Raw genomic sequence first — 22,360 nt, 5'->3', positions numbered from 1 at the left:
CATCATCTGCCATTTAGATACCCAGTCTCCCAGTCTCTTACGGTCCTCCTGCAATTTTTCACAATCCTCTTGCGATTTAACAACTTTGAATAACTTTGTGCCTTCAGCAAATTTGATTACCTCAGTAGTTATTCCCACCTATAGATCATTTATAAATATATTAAAAAGCAGTGGTCCCAGCACAGACTTCTGGGGAACCCTGGAGTGGAGGAGTAGCCTAGTGGTTAGTGCAGCAGACCTCAATTCGGGGGAACTGGGTTTGATTCTCACTGCAGCTCCTTGTAACCCTACACAAGTCACTTAACCCTCCATCATCTCAGGTATAAAATAAGTACCTGTATATAATATGCAAACCACTTTGATTGTAACCACAGAGAAGCAGTATATCAAGTCCCACTCCCTTTCCCTTTCTCCATTGAAAATACTGAACATTTAACAGGTGAGAAGTTGGGTAACTCTGTTATTGTAAAGTATGAAGTTTAAAATGTAATCTTTTTCATCTCTCTATATAATAATTGGTCAATCTGCATCCCTGGATGGCTGGCTGGCTGGCTGGGTTCGTAACCATATGCAAATGAGCTACGACGTCATCGACTACGTAATTGGCTCGCCTCCAGCCTTCCCTTCCCTCTCAGTGTCCCGCCCTCGCGGAAAGAGGAAATTACGTCAGAGGAGGGCGTGACACTGAGAGGGAAGGAAAGGGAAGGCTGGATGCGAGCCGAGCTGAGCCTGCTGCCGCTGCTGCAACTTGAGGTAAAGTAAAAGTTTGAAAGGCAGGGTGGCAGGAAAGAAAGGTGGGCTGATGTGGGAGAAAAGGGAGGGGAGGTGAGGGCTGTGGTTGAACTGGAACTCGGGTGCTTACAAGGGGGGGCAGGTGGGGGCTGGGGCGAGTCACTGGACGTGGATGGGATGGGAGGGAAGGGCAGGGAAGAATCGCTGGACATGGAGGGGATGGGAGGGCAGGGGAGGGGAAAGAGGAGAAATCGCTGGACATGGATGGGAGAAGAAGGCACGGGATAATCATTGGACTTGTCACCTCTCGTTTACACTACTGCAATCTGCTTCTTGCTGGCCTCCCACTTAGTCACCTCTCCCCTCTCCAATCAGTTCAAAACTCTGCTGCCCGTCTCGTCTTCCGCCAGGGTCGCTTTACTCATACTACCCCTCTCCTCAAATCGCTTCACTGGCTCCCTATCCTTTTTCGCATCCTGTTCAAACTTCTTCTACTAACCTATAAATGTACTCACTCTGCTGCTCCCCAGTATCTCTCTACACTCGTCCTTCCCTACACCCCTTCCCGTGCACTCCGCTCCATGGATAAATCCTTCTTATCTGTTCCCTTCTCCACTACTGCCAACTCCAGACTTTGCGCCTTCTGTCTCGCTGCACCCTACGCCTGGAATAAACTTCCTGAGCCCCTAAGTCTTGCCCCATCCTTGGCCACCTTTAAATCTAGACTGAAAGCCCACCTCTTTAACATTGCTTTTGACTCGTAACCACTTGTAACCACTCGCCTCCACCTACCCTCCTCTCCTCCTTCCTGTACACATTAATTGATTTGATTACTTTATTTTTTGTCTATTAGATTGTAAGCTCTTTGAGCAGGGACTGTCTTTCTTCTATGTTTGTGCAGCGCTGCGTACGCCTTGTAGCACTATAGAAATGCTAAATAGTAGTAGTAGTAGGGAGAGAGGAGAAATCACTGGACATGGAGGGGAGGGCAGGGGAGAGAGGAGAATTGCTGGATATGGATGGAGGAGAAGGCAAGGAAGAGAGAAGAGTTGCTGGACATGAATGGATGGAGGGCAGGGCAGGGGAGCAAAGAGGAAACAATAGAAAAAAAAATACTGATTTGGAAAGGGAGAGAATTTAAAACATAATGGCGATTAGATGATAGCCTTGCTAGGGCCCGTTTCATTTTTCGCGAAACGGGCTTTTTTGCTTGTTACAGATATTGTTAAAGCACAGTGAAATCTCAAGACAAAGCCTTGGGTGAAACGGGTCTCCGTCAGAACGTAGCAGATAAGATAAGTGCTTTTTTGTGGTTACATGAAGAAAGAAGATGAAGGTTACATGAATAATGTTGAATCATTTGAAAATGTTATTGAGTAAATTTGCACTGTTTTGCAAATATTCATTTTGGCAGTTGGGGTTATTTATTTATTTATTTATAATAACATTTATACCCACAATCTTCCAACTTGCATTAGCTCGATGTAGCTTACATTAGAAACAGGAAGTCTCCTGGCCATACAGAGCATATGCAACATGGGATAGTGAATGATACTAAGAGTGACTTACAGTGGGACAAGGATGAAACAGAGCAAGTGGCAACATAAATAATGAAGGAACTGAGAGAACAGCGACTGACCTAGGTTATCATGAGATTATTTGTGGTTCTCATAGTAGAATTTTCTGAAGAAAAAGGCCTTGAGGTGTTTGCAAACGTTGAGGTATTGGCTTATGCATCTTAAGCTTTTGGGGAGGGCATTCCACAGGTTTGTGCATTGGTATGAGAAGTCTGCTGAGTGTACAATCTTATAAATTAATATCTGGCATTTTGGGTGATGGAGATTTAGATAGGTACAAACCCCAGCTTTTGCGTTTCTGAGTGGTAGACCAATTAGACTCTCGTATAGGCTGAGGCCATTCCATATTTTGAATACAATGCTTTCCTTTACTGGGAGCCAATGAAGATCTTGTAATAATAGGCCTGTTTTATCGTAACCTTTTTCACAGGCTCCCTGAAAAATGGACCTGTGTGCATCCAAAACATGCGCCTACACTAGAGCAGGCCATTTTTCAGCATGCCTTAGTAAAAGGACCCCTAAGTGATTTTCTGATACCTACAGTGCCTGCCCAATCTCTAATTTCTGCCTTATTAGATATGGATCTAATGTTAGTGTATCCTACTGGGATAAGTAGGCAGTGATTGACCGTTAGGTTTTCACAGTGAATTGGAATCAGGTGTCTTCTGCTTTGTGTGGTTACTCTCATATTATCTTTATTAGGGACTAGGGCTCCCTCCCTCCTCCTGCAGGCGCCGCCTCAAAATGGTGGCACCCTTCCCAGTGGGGGTTTGGAAGGGCACTAGACCCTGGGGAGGGGGTAGGGGGCCCTGGAAGCCAGGGGCGGGCCTGGACGGGCCCAGGCCCAGCCACTTTCCCTCCAGGCCCGCCCACCCAACATCCCCTCGCCCGGGGTTTAAATCTTTTTTACCTCCGTCAAAGTGGCAGCGTTATTGAAAGCCCTGCCCATTGAGCCTTCTCTTCGAGTTCGTTCCCTCAGAGTCCCGCCTTCTGACATCATTTCCTCTTTCTGTGAGGGCGGGACTCTGAGGGAACGAACTCAGGAAGGGAAGGCTAGAGATGGGCAGGGCTTTCAATGACGCGGCCGCTTCGATGGAGGTAATAAAAAAAGATTTAAACCACGCATGGCACTGTGGCAGGAAGAAAAAGGGGGACATTGGGGGGAGAAGAGGGTGGGCAGGTGGAATGGAATGGGAGGGGAGGATGGGGCGAAGGAGAATTACTGGACATGGATAGGAGTGGGAGGGGAGGGCAGGAGAGAGAGGAAAATCGCTGAGTATGGAAGGATGGAGGGGGCAGGGGAGAGAAGAGAATCACTGGGTATGGATGGATGGAGGGAGGCAGGGTAGAGAAGAGAATCGCTGAGTATGGATGAATGGAGGGGCAGGGGAGAGGAGAGTTGCTGGACATGGGTGGATGGAGGGCAGGGGAGAGGAGAGAGGAAGGTTGCTGGACATGGGTGGATGGAGGAGAGGGCAGGGGAGAGGAGGGTTGCTGGACATGGATGGAGGGGAGGGAAAAGTGAGGAAGGAGTACAGAAAAGGAAGAGAGGGGAAAAACTGCACGTGAATGAAGAAAATAGGCAGATGCTGGATCCACTGGACAGTCAAGTCTGCGGAGGACCCAGCTTTTACTTACGGATGTAGGGCAAGAAATGAAGAAGAAAGGCAGAAAGTAAAGAAATAAATGGAAAGGAAGCCCTGGAAACGGAGTTAAGAGGACAGATAGCAGCAGAATCGGATACTGGGCCAGCATGATCAGAATTATTTTATTTTCATTATAGTGTTTGGAATATGTCCACTTTGAGAATCAGGTGCTCAAAATTAAAAGTTCATATTTATTTACTTATTGATGGCATTTTATCGCACATTAAACATGAATTAGATTGGAACGTGGGATCATTTAATTTTTTTTCCCTGGAGAGAGTAATGCATTCCCCCCCCCCCCCAGGCTCTCTCTCCCCCCCCCCCCCCCCCCCCCCCCGCTATAGCCAGCTCTGCAATTTTGAGGGGAGGCACAGAGGTGGACGGGAGGGGGGGGGCGCAGAGGTGGACTGGGGAGAGAGCCTGTTGTTAAACATTTACCAGCACACCACTGCCTAGTGCCCACCCATCCAACCTGTTGGCCCACCCAAAAATTGCCTTCTGGCTACGCCACTGCAAAGCATGCCAATGTATGCTGATCAGTCTCCCCATTTTTCCCCACTGCCCTGACAGACCCTAACGCTAGCTTGGAGCTGGCATAGGCTTTGTTCTGGGAGCAGCACCCTTGATCTGTGCACTGCCTGCTGAGCATTGGGGAACAATATTTAATAGCCCTGTTTATTAGCCTTCAGAGACAGCTGGCTGGTTATTCACACACTTGCGGGCTCTGAACATCTTGATGCAGCAAATGCAGGCGCAAGTCCAGCGCTAATGGCCTGCCTCTATTTGCTTCTGAGCATCTGCCTCTCTGAGCAAGCAACTGCTTCTTCCCCACCCCCTTTACCTCAGCAGCCAATAGCTGGAAAGTTTACATTTCCCCGCCGCCGATAATCTATCCTGTCGAGGGTCTGTGCAGGAGAGCAGCCGGGCTGAGTGACAGCTGAGCCCCGTGCAAAGTGAGGGGGCGGGACCGGCGATGAGGAAGCGGGAAGGGGGCGTGTCGGGAGTGTGAGGGTTTTGTCAGTGGCCGCCGCTCTCCTCCTGTTATTGCTTGACAGGCAACTGAGAGCTCTAGCGTGCCGCGTGCCTACACTGCCCAGCACCAGCGGTGCCTCCAGCCGCGCGCCACTTTCCTTCTTCCTGTCGCTGATCTCTTCCACCTCTTCCTTCGAATATCGACCCTCGAAATGGGCAAGCAGGCTACGAGGGGATGCGACTGCAAGCGCTTCCTGCGGAACAACTGGCTGCTCATGAGCACCGTGATCGCCGTGGTTTTAGGTGAGCCGCTTCGCTCTCTTAAGCAAAGATGCTGAGCTGAACACGGGCAGCGTCTGGAGGCGATCGCTTATTCCCGTACTTTGCTTTTTCTAAGATTTATATTTTAACAAAAAGTATGGTATGTATACATGTCATTTCATTTGTATTCCATGCGCTTTAAACCAAACCTAATGGCTTAGCGTTGCACCTCCCGCGGATACAGAGAGCATGTTTGCCTTCCACGCACCTTCAGTACCGCACTGGAGTTGATTTATGGGAAAGAGAAGGAGTAGGGGAGTAAATACGGGAAAAAAATGAACCTTAAAGGGTAAACCAAAAATGACTTGATCGATAACCCTGCAAGGAAAAAGGAAAATATAACAGGAAAATTCTTATTTCACCAAATAACAGGCTTGTCTTTCTGTAGCAGATCTCCTTGGAAACAGACACGGGTGGATTTGCTGATGTTTCAGCTGGTTATTATTTTTTTTTCAATGGATAGACTAGAGTGATTTCATTATATGAAACTGTTCTGCGATACCTAATAGCTGTTGTGTAATAGATCATCATAGTGAAGATGAGCAATTTGTGACTGTAAGGGGCGATTATCATTTTCAGTAATATTTCTTCCCTAATGCCACTCATGCCAAGTGCGAATTTTAATATTCCTTCCTGGTAGCTTAATCCTGGAGATGGCTTCTGTATTTTCTCATACTTAGTGGGTCATTTTATGTGCATCTACACGTGGAAATAGCAACATTTACACCTGTAGATCGGTATAAGATGATTTTGGAAAGCTGCTGTTTGCACATGTACATGGTTGGGACACAGATTCAAAGGGGCGTGTTTTGGGCAGGCCAAAATGTGCATGTGTATTTCCCATTTTACAGTGGAGAATCCACTTTAAAAAAAAAAAATCTCCCAACTCTTTGCACCAGCTCTGAGGCACTCATAGGTGTCATAGAAGTGCTTGTTTCAGCCAGGGTTTTACACAAGGGATTAAAGGGGTAATTTTCTTTACTCCTCCATTTTTATTTTTTTGCCTCAAAAGTTACAAAAAAACAACTTTTGCAGCTTTACTAGTTAACTGGAGCCACTCAGTTGTAGATTTTTGAAAGCGGGCCACTACAGGTATTGGTGCTGGCACTTATACATAGAAATGACAAAATCGCCCCTTCTACATATAATCGCCAGCATTTGTATGTGGAAGCTGTGGGGTGGTGCAACTCTTCTTTTTCTACCATTATTTGTGTAGAATTGCTGATCCTGCTGTACACAGGTATTTGCTGCCATCTTTATACCTATTTTACAGAAGATTCTGGGTTCATTAGAGCCTGTTGTAGAACTCTGGGGAAATGAACATCCTGACCTGCACATCTTGTCTCCCAGGCTCATCCCCTATGCAAGTTGGTGCTTCACATTTCACAAACATCAGTTTTAGCTTTAAAAAACCAGGAGCCACCCCATTGCAAGAATAAACGCAGAAATGTTTTCAGGAGGACAGCAGCTTTTTTGTTATTGTTGTCGTCCCACAGAATCCAATGCTTTCTTTGCATCCCAGTTTTCCCTGTGGCTTCGATATTCTCCTGTCATTTTATTAAATGCAGTGGTGACTTTCATCAAATTGTACCTATTTGTTTTCTCAACTTTTACTTATCATCATATATTGTACTAAAGAAATAAGTAAAGAAATAAGTGTATACTACAGGTAAACCTTTTTGGCTTCTGGCTTTCTAATTTTTAGTGCAGTGCACCCTTGTATTTAATTTCATTGAGCCTCCTTATGCCAGAGGAGCTCCTTGGCAGTTTTTTTTTCTCAGTGATTCATCCCTGAAATCACCCGTAATTCTAGGTTGTGAAATTTTGCCCAAGAGCTGAATCTGCTGTGCTCTATTTCACTGCCTTATTCATTGTTTGCATTGCGGTACCGGAAACTTTAAAAAAAAATGCATCAATATTATTTGAAATATAGTTGTTGGAATTTGGTAGTGGATAATTGCCAGCCAGCTGTTACCACACTGTTGTGCCTTCCTTTATGATGTAAGTGTTTTTGATTATGTCAGATTATTTTTAATCATGGCTACAGTAAATAAATATGTTGCAGGAGGCAGAGGTGTGAACTCTCAGGGGACGTTGAACACCAACAACAGAGCCTTCCACAACTTTAACCAGGAAAATTCAAAATCAAATATTCTAAGGTAAATGGGAGGAAAAAGCCTCAAGCTGCTCTTGATCGACCGATCTACAGAGCTACTACTGATCCTATAGACCTGTCTCATGGTCTCAAAAGGATCTGTTCCTCATCATGGGCAAAAAAAACCTTCCCAATACCTTAAATATTGAATAATGGGAAAACTCCCTTGTAGTCCATATCAAAGCAAAACAATAAACTCAATATCAAAATGCTAGTGCTGGTTGCTGCTAAGTATTGCTAGTGTCTTCACCATATGGCTCAAAAATACGTAAGAATAGGATTATCGCTTAGCTCTCATACGGTCGCTCATCTGTGCAGCGTTTAAACTCCTGCTTAAAAGCCTTCTAGCTCCCCGACCGACGGTGGCCAACATTTCGCTAATGCTACTGCGAGCTTTTGCTGCTTCAGGGTCCACATGGGAAGCAATTAAACAATGGCTTTTCCTGCTTGGCTGACCGGCAACCATATATAGATTGACCAAATGTACCAAGTGAGATTTTTTTAAAAAAGGAACAAAGTGGCTCTTTTACTAAAATGCGGCGGGTGCCGTTTTTGCCACATGTGTGTGGCCCTTTTTACCGCAGTGGGTAAACAAAAGGCTGAAAATAGCTATGGCCATGCAGTAAGATTGTTCTTACTGCACGGTCATGCGGGAGGAGCACTTATCTCCACCCATTGAAGTGGCGGTAAGGGCTCTCATGCTAACCAGATGGTAAACAGGTAGCGCGGCACTGCCCAGTTACCGCCAAGCAACTGCCCCACTAGAAAATTGTTCCCTATTTTCTCCGAGCGTGGGAAATGGCCTGCACTAGGGCTGGAACTACCACCGGCCAGATTGGTGCATGGTAATAAATCCGTTTAGTAAAAGGGCCCCACAGAGTTCATTTTCCCAGGCCGGTCATATACCCTCAAATTCTGTAAATGGTGCTCAGTTAGGTACACATTTGTACACGCAGTTATAAAAGAGAGCTAGTTTATTTATTTGTTTGTTACATTTGTATCCCACATTTTCCCACCTATTTACCTTAGTGGTGACCGCCAGTTTCGGTAGAACAAATACAAGGTGATATAGTAGTAGAGTAAAAGTTCATGTGTGACAGACACATTGGGGAATCATAAGGAGGAGGTTAAGTTAAGATACGCATGTAAGATACGTAACTGGCACTAAATTGGCAAATAGTTGCCATAAATACCAATGGTTGGTATCAACAAGGACAAATTGGTGCAAATTTGCCGTTGCACATGTAACAGATTTGTGCCCCTATTCTAGAACCAGGGCACCTAACTTCTGTCATGCACAAATGCAAAGGCGGTGATACCATGGAAGAGGCATGGGCATTTCGGGGCATCCTGATTATTCTTGCACGTACTTTATGGAATAGTTGCATTTATGTCCCCCAACTCCACCACCATTTATACATGGCTGTAGACACATTGTAGGTATCACGCCTAATGTTTGAGCGTAACTGCTGACTTACGCTAGTACTCTATAACACATTTGGGGGTCCTTTTACTAAGATGCATTAACAATTAGCATATGCTAAGGGGCCCTTTTACTAAGCAGTGATAATCCCACCGCGGACTTACCACGTGCCAATCTGGAGCTACCGCTGGCCCAATGCAGGTGCCGGTGCTAGTTCCACACCCAGCTCGCAACATTTCCAGCACTAACAGAAATATTCAAAATATATTTCGACAGGCACTAACCTGGCAGTAATCGGGCAGCGCTGCATTTTACCCGGTTACCGCCGGGTTAGCGCAGGAGCCCTTACCGCCACCTCAGTGGATGGTGGTAAGCGCTCCCCGCATGGCCACACGTGACCATTTCTTTTCTCGGCCTTTTTACCTGCTGTGGTAAAAAGGGCCTCAGTTCACGGGCAGAAATGGCCCCTGCCACTAGCACAGGGCCCTCTTTATAGCAGCTTAGTAAAAAGACCCCTAAATGTTAAGGCATTCATTACATTCCCACAGGTGTCTTATCATTTGGTGTGTGCTAATTGTTAGCACACCTTATTTATTTGGATTTTGCTCACATCTTTTTTTAGTAGTAGCTCAAGATGAGTTAACTTTTAGGTACTCTGGATATTTCTCTGTCCCAGGAGGGTTCACAATCTAAGTTTGTACCTGAGGCAATGGAGGGTTAAGTGACTTGCCCAAGATCACAAGGAGCAACAGTGGGATTTGAACTGGCAACCCCTGATGCTCTAACCACTAGGCCACTCCTCCACCTTAGTAAAAAGACCCCTTGGTGCGCAACTGTGCCGTGAGGGAATGCTAGCTTCATGCCCAGTTTTCGGCGCTGAACTCTTAACGCGCTATTTAGAATTTACCCCGTACTGTAAAACTAGTACTACTACAAGTTTATCTATCCAATTGTATTCTTGTTGTAAAAAGAATGAGGCGATTGTATGGAGATTCCTATATCTGTAGGGAACTGTGGAGTGGAGTGCACACACCTTTTTTCTCATAGTCAAAAAATAATGGTTGCTCCAGTTCTATCATAGTAAAATTAATCTTTCTGTGCAGTTCAGACTTTGGGGCCCTTTTACCAAACAGTGTAAAAAAGTGGCTTTAGCACACCTAAGTGGAGGAGTAGCTTAGTGATTAGTGCAGTGGACTTTGATCCTGGGGAACTGAGTTCAATTCCCACTATAGCTCCTTGTGACTCTGGGCAAGTCACTTAACCCTCCATTGCCCCTGGTACAAAATTTTGGAACTATCATGAAATGCCCATTTCCCTGCCCATAGCCATGCTCCTTTTGAAGTGTGTGCATTTGAATGTAGGTGCAGTACCTTACAGAATACACTTAGTGAGTTGTGCACGTAAATTCTAATTATTGCATGTTAAGTGCTGTTATCAACGCTGATTAGCTCTTTAAGCCAATTAAGTTCCATGCGTTGTTATAGAATACACTAGGATTTTGGCGCAGATCTCTAGGCGCGCTATATAGAATCTGGCAGAATGTGCCTAATGGCATTTGCACCATGTTTACTGTGGCGCAAATGGCGACACTTAGATTTAAGCGTGACCTCTGCGCTTAAGTGGTATTCTGTAAGCCATGCTTAACTTTAAATGTGCTTACAGTATAGCACTTTTTTAGGCGCTGATTTTGTAGGCACCATATATAGAATTCACCCCATAGCGCAGAATACCCACACTCTCTGCTTCCGAGACCCATCCCCTGAGCAAAAAAAAAACAAACATTTTTTTTTGCGCATGGGTAGCATGCACACATCCCTAAATTACCGTGAGATGCCCCACATTACGCCATTTTGTGCTTCGGTAAGCACACTTTAGTGCTTACCTCAGCTTTCTAAAAGAGCCCCTTTGTCATTTTAATTTCTGCTGAGTTAAGGATTTTAGTGAAACTGTCATTTGCTATAAGAAGTGAAGTATGGTTTTATGTTTCATTTTAATGGTATTGTATGGTGCGAGGTTATATGTTGACTTATTGTGCTGGAAAATGTATGTTAAAAGTAACATGCTTTGATCCTGGTGACTGATGTGTAAAATCAAGTTTTAGAAAAAAAAAAACTAATTTATTTAAATAAAACTTATTTTTAAGTGCTTTGACAAAAAATGGGCTATATTGAGCAAAGGAAGTAATTTAAATTTAATATTCATAATCAAATCAGCTTATTGAGGCATGAGCTTTTCAAGACCAGAGTTCATTTCATCTGACAAAGTAGACGCTGGTCATAAAATACTGATGCTTCAATAAACTGATTAGTGTATAAGGTGTCATCATTGCCTTTTCTAGCCTCCAGGACTGTTCAAGGCAGCTTACAATCTCATAAAAATAAAACATTGGCCCCCACCTTGTTGAATGCCTTTTACAGTACTTACAAATATTTCATGTCAGTGTTTGATTTATGACGATATTAATCTCTCTGGGATATTTTATATGTTTTGCTAGACACAAGTCTTAGGCTTCTACTGGTAGGGTAACATCCAAATTAGTCTTCAAATTGTAACCCATACCAGCTCCCAGCCCCACTCCAATACCCTCACTCCAGAAACAAAACAAATACCACCCAGACAATCCATGCCCCTCCCAAACAAACCTCTCTAACGCAACGCTCCTATAAATCTTCACTCTCCCAATCGCACACCTGGAAGGACAGCACAGAGGGGAAAATAAGGCTAAATTTCCCATTGCTGCTTCCACTGCCCTTTCGTCACATTTTTACCTCAACTTAAAATTATACCTGGTGAAGTCCTCACTCTCCCACCTTCCATAGGCTAATCAGCTCCTGTAGAGTGAGCATACTAGGGAATATCATTTCACTAATACATTGAATCAGGAGGTCGCACATCCAAGACGAAGAGACCTTTCAGACACGTTTGTGTACAAAGGGACCCTTTTACAAAGTGGCGGTAAGCCGAATGTGGGCTTACCACATGCTAATCTGGAGCTACCGCCGGCCCAACATTGACACCGGCGGTAGTTCCAGCCCCATCGTGCGCCATTTCCCACGCTGTGGGAAATAGGGCTGTAATTTATAGCTCGGCACTAACCTGGCAGTAATCGGGCAGCACCACATGCTGCCCATGTTACTGCCGGGTTAGCATGGGAGCCCTTACCGCCACCTCAGTGGGTGGTGGTAAGTGCTCTCCCTCACGTGGCCATGAGGTAAGAGCAATCTTACCGCATGACCATGGTTATTTTCAGCCCTTTTTAACCTGCTGCGGTAAAAAGGGCCACAGAATGCCGCAAAAACAGCCTCCCCCCTCCCGCTGCTAGCACAGGGCCCTTTGTAGCGCAGCTTGGTAAAAGGACCCCATAATTTTAATGGAGAAGGGGATTGTCAGTAAATTTGTCTCCCTGTGCATTACAGTAAGCATCTTCTCATAAATCTACACCTTATTTTATAGTTTAAGTAATGTGGTAGCTTTTTTGCTTCTTTGTGATTTTAACATTTGTGGTTTAATAATAACAAAGAAGGGGATGCATAATAATGTATGAAAACTGATTTGAAAGGCATGAGTAATCTAAAGAAAAGATCAACAGACATAGTCAGTATTTCTAATGAGCTGCATAGTTGCATACTGAGGAATGCTCTGCGATCAGGGGCATTGGGATGGTCATTACTGTAGCCAAGTGCATTTTCAATTGTATCATTTTTTTAAGTTGTAAAAAATGAAAGGTGTGGGAGTAGAGCAGCAAATCAAAGAGCAGACCAGCATGTAAAGCAGTGGGCGGTTTATTGGAACAAGCACCCGACGTGGTCACTTTTTGCCAAAGGGCAAAATGTGGCCATGTTGGATGCTTGTTTCACTAAACTGCCTAATTCTTTATAGGCTGGTTGCTGTGTGTTTGGCTGCTGTGCTTGGATTGGACCTCCCAGCAGATGTTTGAGGTGTGGGAGTAGATTTATTTTGTCTATTGCAGTCCATGTTGGGGATATGAGTTTGTTGTCTGAGCCTTGAACTGCTTCACTTTTCATATTGTTTGGCAACTTACCAAAGAGGTAACAGCTTAATTGATTTGCATCACCTAGTAAATTATCCCCTTTTCGGAGATAGCTCTAGGACATGTTTATGTACCAGACTCCAAAGACAGATGAATTATGAATGGATGCTTGCTGATTTAGTAAATGTGAGAGCAGAAACTTCAGTTGATAACTGAAATCACATTCTCTCTTGTTCCACACGGAACCAGATTTGATCAAAATATAACACACCGTGAAGAGCAAAAAGGACAATTGAAATGGTTTAGGCTGGCAGAGAAACAAAGGGAGGTGCTATATTAAGGAAGCAGAATCTCATACTGTTTTTTTTTTTTCTGCTTTTCAGTGTAGTACTTTAAATGGGAAAATATTTATTTATTTATTTATTGGGATTTATTAACTTTCTTTATGAAGAGATTCCCTCAAGGTGATGTACAGCAGGTATAGTTTAACATAAAACTTACAATTTTAACAGCATTACAATAGTAAAATGGCTAAATAGAAGCATAAATACAATCAATGAGGTAAATCTGGAAAAGGCAAATCAAAACCTAGCAATACAATTAATATGAAACAGGATCAGAAATATACACATTTAACAGCACTGTAGAACAATCATATAAAGAAATATGATAACTGCCAATACAATGCAAATGATACCATAATAGACAGCATGGAAGAACATTCAAGTAATATAGATATGATACAATGTCAGCATAATACCAATGAAACACCTAATAACGGAAGACTTGGACCCTCTTTTTGTTGGTTGACATTTCCAGTGGTGTAGTTTAGACTTGATTTTCCTATGCGAATTCGCCTCCCTAATGTAGGAAGAAAGATTAGTTTTTGGAAAATCGTGTAAAACCTCTGTGCTAAATCACTTATGGGTCCTTTTACTAAGCTGCGGGGGGAAAGGGCCCTGCTGTAGCAGCAGGAGCTGTTTTTTCCCATGCACCAGGACCCTTTTCACCACAGCGGGTAAAATGCCCACCCAAAAAATGGCCACACGGTACGATAACCTTTACCGCATGGCCATGCAGTGAGGAGCACTTACCGCCACTCATTGAGGTGGCGGTAAGGGCTCCCATGGTAACCCGGCAGTAACTGGGCAGCATGCGGTGATACCCGATTACCGCCGGGTTAGTGTCGCGCTACAGAAAAACGTTCCGGAGTGCCGGAAATGGCACACGGCTACAGCCGGAGCTACCACTGACAGCCGCATTGGGCTGGCAGTAGTTCCGGATTAGCGAGTGGCAAGCCTGCGTTGGGCTTACCGCTGCTTTATAGAAGACCGCCTAAAATTACTCCCCAATGTAAGAAAAAAAAAACTGTGCTAAAATCTGAGGCCTGGTGTAAAGATACAGCATGGGAGCAGAGTCTGCCAAATAAAGCAATATAACCAACAATATTGTCATTTAATACACTAAGAGGCAAATGTCATGCATATTTTCCTATCCCCCCTCCCCCCGAGACTGGCAGGTTGAAAAGGTAGGCTTTCAAAGATGACCTAGATTTGGGACCTGACTTCCTTAATGAATAGACTCTGGGAGAGAGTTACAAAGCAGGGGGCAATACAGAAAAATGCTGAGTGCCCTGCCGATTCTAGGTGTGAGCAGAAGATGGAAGGGCTAGTAAGGTGGTGTGGTGTGGCTGAACCGAGGGAACATGTCGGACTGTACAGAATAATAATAGAAGCCAGGAAGGAAGGATTGCCAAAGTGTAAACTTTTATACATAATAACAGATGGCAGATAAAGACTAGCATAGTCCATCAAGTCTGCCCAGCAAGATAGTTAGAGCCGTACCTGATGCGCTGTGCAGATCATGTAGGTTGTCTCCTTAGCAACTACCCTGCTTAGCCGGGTTAATGACTTTGGATATTGCTCCTCTTAGGCAAAGAATGATGGCCAGTGATGCATTTCTGCAGCATTCTTCTGGGACTGCTCATAGTGAGATGACCGTGATTTTAAGTTTAAGTAGCCTCAGGTGGGGGAGGGGGGGGGGGTGCATGAGAAGCCTGAAGTTAACTGAAGGGGGCGCAGGTCTGAAGGTTTGACTGAGGTGCCTAAAATGCTTGCACCAGCCCCGACTGGCATGTTGTGCTCTTATGTTCCTGTAGTCTTTTTTTGAAAGGAAGTACTGGTATCTAATCACTAACATCTCAGCAAATCTCTCTATATAAAACGCACCTCCAACGTTCTAATGAAGCCTCTGTTAGCCAACATTCTAAAGTGAAGGGGGTGAGATCGCATTGTGTCTGCCCCGCCCACGCGTCAAGGATGACGTCAAAAGAAGGCGGAACACAGCGAAGGGAAACCTAGACGTCGGGAGCGCCGCCTCCTTCCCTGACGCTTCGCTGCCGAGCGTTGCGATTGGTTGTGTCATTGCTCCGCCCTCGACGTCATCACGTTTGACGCGTGGGCGGGGCAGACACAATGCGATCTCACCCCCTTCACTTTAGAATGTTGGCTAACAGAGGCTTCATTAGAACGTTGGAGGTGCGTTTTATATAGAGAGATTTGCTGAGATGTTAGTGATTAGATACCAGTACTTCCTTTCAAAAAAAGACTACAGGAACATAAGAGCACAACATGCCAGTCGGGGCTGGTGCAAGCATTTTAGGCACCTCAGTCAAACCTTCAGACCTGCGCCCCCTTCAGTTAACTTCAGGCTTTAGGCACAGATGGCCATGGATGCATATGGATTGCAGGGCAGGCCTCAGGCAGAGAGGGGAATTGCTGGATAGGGATGAATGGAGGGGCCAGGTGACAGAGGAGCATGGATTGGAAGGGCAGGACTCAGGGAGAGGGGAATTGCTGGATAGGGATGAATGGAGGAGACAGATGGCCATGGATGGATATGGATTGCAGGACAGGCCTCAGGCAGAGAGGGGAAATGCTGGATACGGAAAAATGGAGGGGCCAGGTGACAGATGAGCATGGATGGGCATGTATTGGAAGGACTCAGGGAGAGGGGAATTGCTGGATAGGGATGAATGGAGGGCACAGATGGCCATGGATGCATATGGATTGCAGGGCAGGCCTCAGGCAGAGAGGGGAAATGCTGGATAGGGAAAAATGGAGGGGCCAGGTGACAGATGAGCATGGATGGGCATGGATTGGAAGGGCAGGACTCAGGGAGAGGGGAATTGCTGGATAGGGATGAATGGAGGGCACAGATGGCCATGGATGCATATGGATTGCAGGGCAGGCCTCAGGCAGAGAGGGGAATTGCTGGATAGGGATGAATGGAGGGGCCAGGTGACAGAGGAGCATGGATTGGAAGGGCAGGACTCAGGGAGAGGGGAATTGCTGGATAGGGATGAATGGAGGAGACAGATGGCCATGGATGGATATGGATTGCAGGACAGGCCTCAGGCAGAGAGGGGAAATGCTGGATATGGAAAAATGGAGGGGCCAGGTGACAGATGAGCATGGATGGGCATGGATTGGAAGGGCAGGACTCAGGGAGAAGGGAATTGCTGGATAGGGATGAATGGAGGGGACAGATGGGCATGGATGGATATGGATTGCAGAGCAGGCCTCAGGCAGAGAGGGGAAATGCTGGATAGGGAAAAATGGAGGGGCCAGGTGACAGAGGAGCATGGATGGGCATGGATTGGAAGGGCAGGACTCAGGGAGAGGGGAATTGCTGGATAGGGATGAATGGAGGGGACAGATGGGCATGGATGGATATGGATTGCAGAGCAGGCCTCAGGCAGAGAGGGGAAATGCTGGATAGGGAAAAATGGAGGGGCCAGGTGACAGATGAGCATGGATGGGCATGGATTGGAAGGGCAGGACTCAGGGAGAGGGGAATTGCTGGATAGGGATGAATGGAGGGGACAGATGGGCATGGATGGATATGGATTGCAGGGCAGGCCTCAGGCAGAGAGGGAAAATGCTGGATAGGGATGAATGGAGGGGGCAGGGGACAGAGGAGCATGGATGGGCACACACACACACTCTCTATCACACTGTGTCTCACATACACACTTGCACACACTCTCATTCTCACACACACACTCTCTCACAAACACACTCTCTCTCTCACACACTCACACTTTCACTCTGACTCTCAAACAGTCACTCTCACATACACTCTCCCAAACATACACACTCCGAGGAAAACCTTGCTAGCGCCCGTTTCATTTGTGTCAGAAACGGGCCTTTTTTACTAGTAAGATAATAAAGAGGAATAAACTTCACGTTTGATGATAGACCTTTGATACGCTGCTGATAACAGACTTAAAGCGAGGACTCTCAGTGGCCTCCCGGGATTGTGTCAGCACTTTTACCTGATAACTGTTATGAGTGTACTGATAGAGATAGAACACAGAGCTAGCAGAGAGAGAGACCCAAAGTGGCCAAATGGATGGGACACTCCTGCTCTCAGTTTCACAGTAAACAAGACATTTGATCGCAAGCTTGATTTTTCTACCCTAATCTTACTCCTCATGAAGGAAGAAAGATAAGCAGGAGAAAATCAGCATAAAACCACTGCGCTAAAGGGTAGCACAGTGGACATGTAAACCTCCATGGAAAGAGCTGAATATTTCTCCCTAATGTAAAGAAACTGTGCTAAAATTTAGCGTAGTATTTTTACTCATGCTGTAGCATGCCTTTTTCTGATAAGGCCAGGCGATATTTATAATTTGTATTAAACTGTAATAAAGATTTAGCATGGAAGCAGAGGATTCTGCCACCCTCCACCTGACCTCCTAAAACATCTTTTGTGGCCCATGTGGGTCCCTATGACCCTCCTACCCTTTGACCCTAGAAATATTCCTAGTGGTTCAAGTGGGCACCCTGCCCCCCCCCCCCCACACCTCACTGACATAAAAAAATCATCATGGCCCAAGTGGGCCATCCTGGACCCCCAAAGCCCTGACCCCCACAAATGACTCTGGGGTTCCAAGTGGACCTCTCCTCCCATTTCCCCCATCCCCCTTACCATGCATTGTTAAAAGTTAGGAAGCATCTTGAAAAATGCCTGACTCTGTTGGGATGCACCACATGAGGTTAGTCTGCATGGGGGTGGGGGGGTCCAGGGGGGCTATCTTGGACCCCCAGAGCCACTTGTGGGGTCAGCTGTTGGAGGTTGGGGGACTCACGTGAGCCACTAGGGGTGTTTTGGGGGTTGGGGAGGTGGGGGTTCCAGGAACTCACTTAGACCACCAGGGATGGGGTTGCTAAAATTAATTACCGTATTTTTCGGACTATAAGACGCACCGGACCATAAGACGCACCTAGGTTTTAGAGGAGGGAAATAGGAAAAAAAAAATTTCCTTTTTCCCTCCTCTAAAACCTAGGTGCTCCGGTGCGTCGTGTCCGAGTTCGGGATCGCCCTCCCCCAGGCCCTGTCACCACTTCTCCCTACTCACGTCACGCGATCTTTCCTGGTGGTCTAGTGACGTTGGGGCAGGAAAGAGCCCCCTCTTTCCTGCCCAGCGCGCTGCTCTCCATCCTCCTGTATGCAGCCTGACGGTCTCGGCGAGATTCAAAATGGCCGCCGAGACTTCACTAGTCCACCAGGGAAGATCGCGTGACGTGAGTAGGGAGAAGTGGTGACAGGGCCGGGGGCAGGGCGATCCTGAACTCGGAGGGCGGGCGGCCAGCCAGCCAGCCAGCCAGCCAGCCAAATCTACCTTCGGACTATAAGATGCACCCCCCATTTTCCTCCCAAATTTTGGGGGAAAAAAGTGCGTCTTATAGTCCGAAAAATACGGTACATGTGATTGAAAGAATGAGGTTGTCATACTGTCCTTGTGTAGTGTTTCCATGGATCTGGGGTTCATATCCAATCAATTTTCTAGATTAAAAAAATGCACACGTTCTGAGTTTTTTTTATTCAGAGCTAAAAACAGATAAATTGCTGAGAATAGTAGTCTGTGGGTCTAAAGTCTAAAGACATTTTTTTTCCTAGAACTCAGTATCGTTCAGTCACCGATTGAGATGGTTAATGATGTGAACTTTAGAAGAAGTGTCCTGAATTTTGTGTTCTACCACAATAACTCCCAAGGGGAGATTAGTATTTTATTGTTTTTTGAAAGCTCTAACTCTACTCTCACTATCCTGGATTTTACATGTGTTTGTTTATGTTTATTAAAATGGCAGTATTATGAGGCTGAATGGAGTGAACATGTTGGAATGTACGAAGTAATAATAGAAGCCAGGAAGGAAGAATTACCAGAGTGTAAACTTGTACACATAATGCAGATAATGACTAGCATGGTTCATCTAGTCTGCCCAGCAAGGTGATTAGAGCCGTACCTGATGCTCTGTGCGGAAGATGTAGGTTGTCTCCTCTGAGCCTTTATTTAAGGACTATACCTGCTGGTCCGTGTAAGTTATACCTCTCAGTGTCAGTAGCGTACCAAGGGCGGGGCAGTGGGGACAGTCCGCCCTGGGTACTGGCAGCAAAGAGATGCACGGAGCAGTCATGCGGCTGTCGGCTCCGCCAGTCCCCTGCCCTCTCTTATGTTCCTTCCTGTTCCAGGGCAGGAGAACGGTGGAGGTGACAGCCACGCAACTGCTCTGTGCACAAATGCACCCCCTTGCTAGGAGGAAGGGTGGTAAGTGTGACGCGCCTCAGGGGGGTAGTGGCAACCCGCATCGGGTGGCAAGGATGCTGGCTACACCACTGCTCTGTGTCATTTGGTTTGCTTTGATCCAGTTCTCTTGCTAAATAGGGATCCTCTGTTTAGCCCATGCCTTTTTGAATTCTGTCACTGGTTTTGTCCGAGTCATCTCATGCAGGAGGGCATTCCAGGTATCTACCACCCTTTCAGTGAAAAAAATATTTCCTGATGAAGTACTTTGATGTCATGTCCTTTAGTTCTGTTGCTTCCTCATCTTTGAAAAATATTTATTTGCTCATTAATACCTTTCATGCATTTCAAATGTCTATATCATATCATTCCTGTCTCTCTTCTCTACGGTATACGTATTCAGGTGTTAAAAGTCTCTTCTCATAAATCTTCTGGCACACTCCATAACATTTTGGTTGCCTTCCTTTGAACTGCTTAAAGTCTTTTTATATCCTTAGCAAAATACAGCCTTCAAAACTGCATGCAGTACTCCAAGTGGGGCCTCACCAATGATCTGTACAGGGGCATTATGGTTCATAGTTTATTAGCATGATATACCACACTTCCTCAAAAAGACAACAGAGTGGTTCACACTTTAAAAACAAGTCATTAAAATCATAACAGAAAGGAATGCCAAAATTCTACAGGAAAGGCTATCGAAAAAGTATCAGAGTTAGAGACAATAATAGTGACAGCAAAAGACTGACAGAAAAAGATATAGGACACAGAGATTCGTAAAAATCAGTGGATCCTGGGAGGGACAGCCACATCCAGCTGCAGGTTGAAAGCATTCTCAAATAAGCCGTTTTTTTAAAAGGGGCCTAAATCTAGAATAGGATGGATGTAATTGTATGTATCAAGGAAGGAAATTCCATAAGGAAGGTGATTTAAAAAAAAAACTTTGTTTCTTGTTGATTGGTAATGAATTTCTTGAGCTAATGGAATCCTAAGGTTTAGATCATCAAGAGAATGAAGAACTCTAGATGGAGAGTAACGCTGTATTGATAGAGAGAGATTACAGGGAGGGCCTTTCTCTGTGCAGTCTAGCATCCTTCTGGATTTGGTAACTGCCTTATCATATTGTTTCACCACCTTGAGATCCTCGGATACTATCACCCAGAGGGCCCTCTCCTCTTCCATTCACATCAGTCTCTCTCCTTCTTTTTCCTATACCCAAAATGCATCACTGCGTTTCTTTGCATTGAAGCTTAACTGCCAAGTTTTATCCCATGATTCTAATTTTTGGAGATCATTTTTCTTACTGTTTGTGGAGTTCAATCTTTTGCGAATCTTTGTGTCAACTAATCGCATTATAATACTAAATCAATTTTTGCATGCTTTTTTTTTTCTCTTTTTACTTTGGAGGAAAAAAGGCCTCAGTCCTATAAGGTTTCCAGCTTCTTCAGTAATAAGCACTCAGGCTTTATGACAATGTCACAGTTTGTTGTAATCACTTCAGCACTTTTTAACTTAGACCAATCATCGGCCAAATACCTCTTTCTCCACCTTTATTCTGGTTTATCAAAATTGTTTACGTGGATTTACCCCAATGTCACTAAACAAACTCAGCAAAAAAGAAAGGCATTTCTAGCTCTGAAGTACATAAGTAATGCCACACTGGGAAAAGACCAAGGGTCCATCGAGCCCAGCATCCTGTCCACGACAGCGGCCAATCCAGGCCAAGGGCACCTGGCAAGATTCCCAAACGTACAATCATTCTATACATGTTATTCCTGGAATTGTGGATTTTTCCCAAGTTCATTTAGTAGTGGTTTATGGACTTGTCCTTTAGGAAACCGTCTAACCCCTTTTTAAACTCTGCCAAGCTGACCGCCTTCTCCACGTTCTCCGGCAACGAATTCTAGAGTTTAATTATGCGTTGGGTGAAGAAATATTTTCTCAGATTTGTTTTAAAATTACTACCCTGTAGTTTCATTGCATGCCCCCTAGTCCTAGTATTGTTGGAAAGCGTGAACAGACGCTTCACATCCACCTGTTCCATTCCACTCATTATTTTATATACCTCTATCATGTCTCCCTTCAGCCGTCTCTTCTCCAAGCTGAAAAGCCCTAGCCTCCTTAGTCTTTCTTCATAGGGAAGTTGTCCCATCCCCACTATCATTTTAGTTGCCCTTCGCTGCACCTTCTCCAATTCTACTATATCTTTCTTGAGATGCGGTGACCAGAATTGAACACAATACTCAAGGTGCGGTCGCACCATGGAGCGATACAACGGCATTATAACATCCTCACACCTGTTTTCCATACCTTTCCTAATAATACCCAACATTCTATTCGCTTTCCTAGCCGCAGCAGCACACTGGGCAGAAGGTTTCAGTGTATTATCGACGACGACACCCAGATCCCTTTCTTGGTCCGTAACTCCTAATGTGCAACCTTGCATGACGTAGCTATAATTCGGGTTCTTTTGTCCCACATGCATCACCTTGCACTTGCTCACATTAAACGTCATCTGCCATTTAGACGTCCAGTCTCCCAGTCTCGTACGGTCCTCTTGCAATTTTTCACAATCCTGTCACGAGTTAACAACTTTGAATAACTTTGTGTCATCAGCAAATTTAATTACCTCGCTAGTTTCTCCCATCTCTAAATCATTTATAAATATATTAAAAAGCAGCGGTCCTAGCACAGACCCCTGAGGAACCCCACTGACTACCCTTCTCCAGTGTGAATACTGCCCATTTAAGCCCACTCTCTGTTTCCTATCCTTCAACCAGTTTTTAATCCACAATAGGACATTTCCTCCTATCCCTTGACCCTCCAATTTCCTCTGTAGCCTTTCATGAGGTACCTTGTCAAACGCCTTTTGAAAATCCAGATACACAATATCAACCGGCTCCCCTTTGTCCACATGTTTGTTTACTCCTTCAAAAAATTGAAGTAAATTGGTCAGG

The 22,360-nt window shown here is 45.2% G+C and overlaps 1 protein-coding gene across 1 annotated transcript in view; it reads left to right on the top strand.

Annotated features, from left to right (window-relative positions):
- The first annotated feature begins 5,015 nt into the window (after window positions 1–5,015).
- SLC1A1 (solute carrier family 1 member 1) overlaps window positions 5,016–22,360 on the top strand; it is a 162,903-nt gene continuing 145,558 nt past the window's right edge. The window contains exon 1 of the mRNA XM_030193809.1: window positions 5,016–5,230. Within this exon, the coding sequence (XP_030049669.1) occupies window positions 5,140–5,230 (91 nt within the window). The 5' untranslated portion in view covers window positions 5,016–5,139. The remainder of the gene's footprint in view (window positions 5,231–22,360) is intronic.

Source organism: Microcaecilia unicolor, chromosome 2 (assembly GCF_901765095.1).
Source record: "Microcaecilia unicolor chromosome 2, aMicUni1.1, whole genome shotgun sequence".
In the NCBI taxonomy this organism is placed as follows: domain Eukaryota; kingdom Metazoa; phylum Chordata; class Amphibia; order Gymnophiona; family Siphonopidae; genus Microcaecilia; species Microcaecilia unicolor.
Note: the sequence above shows the minus strand (reverse complement) of the source record. Positions and strands in the feature narration are given on the sequence as shown.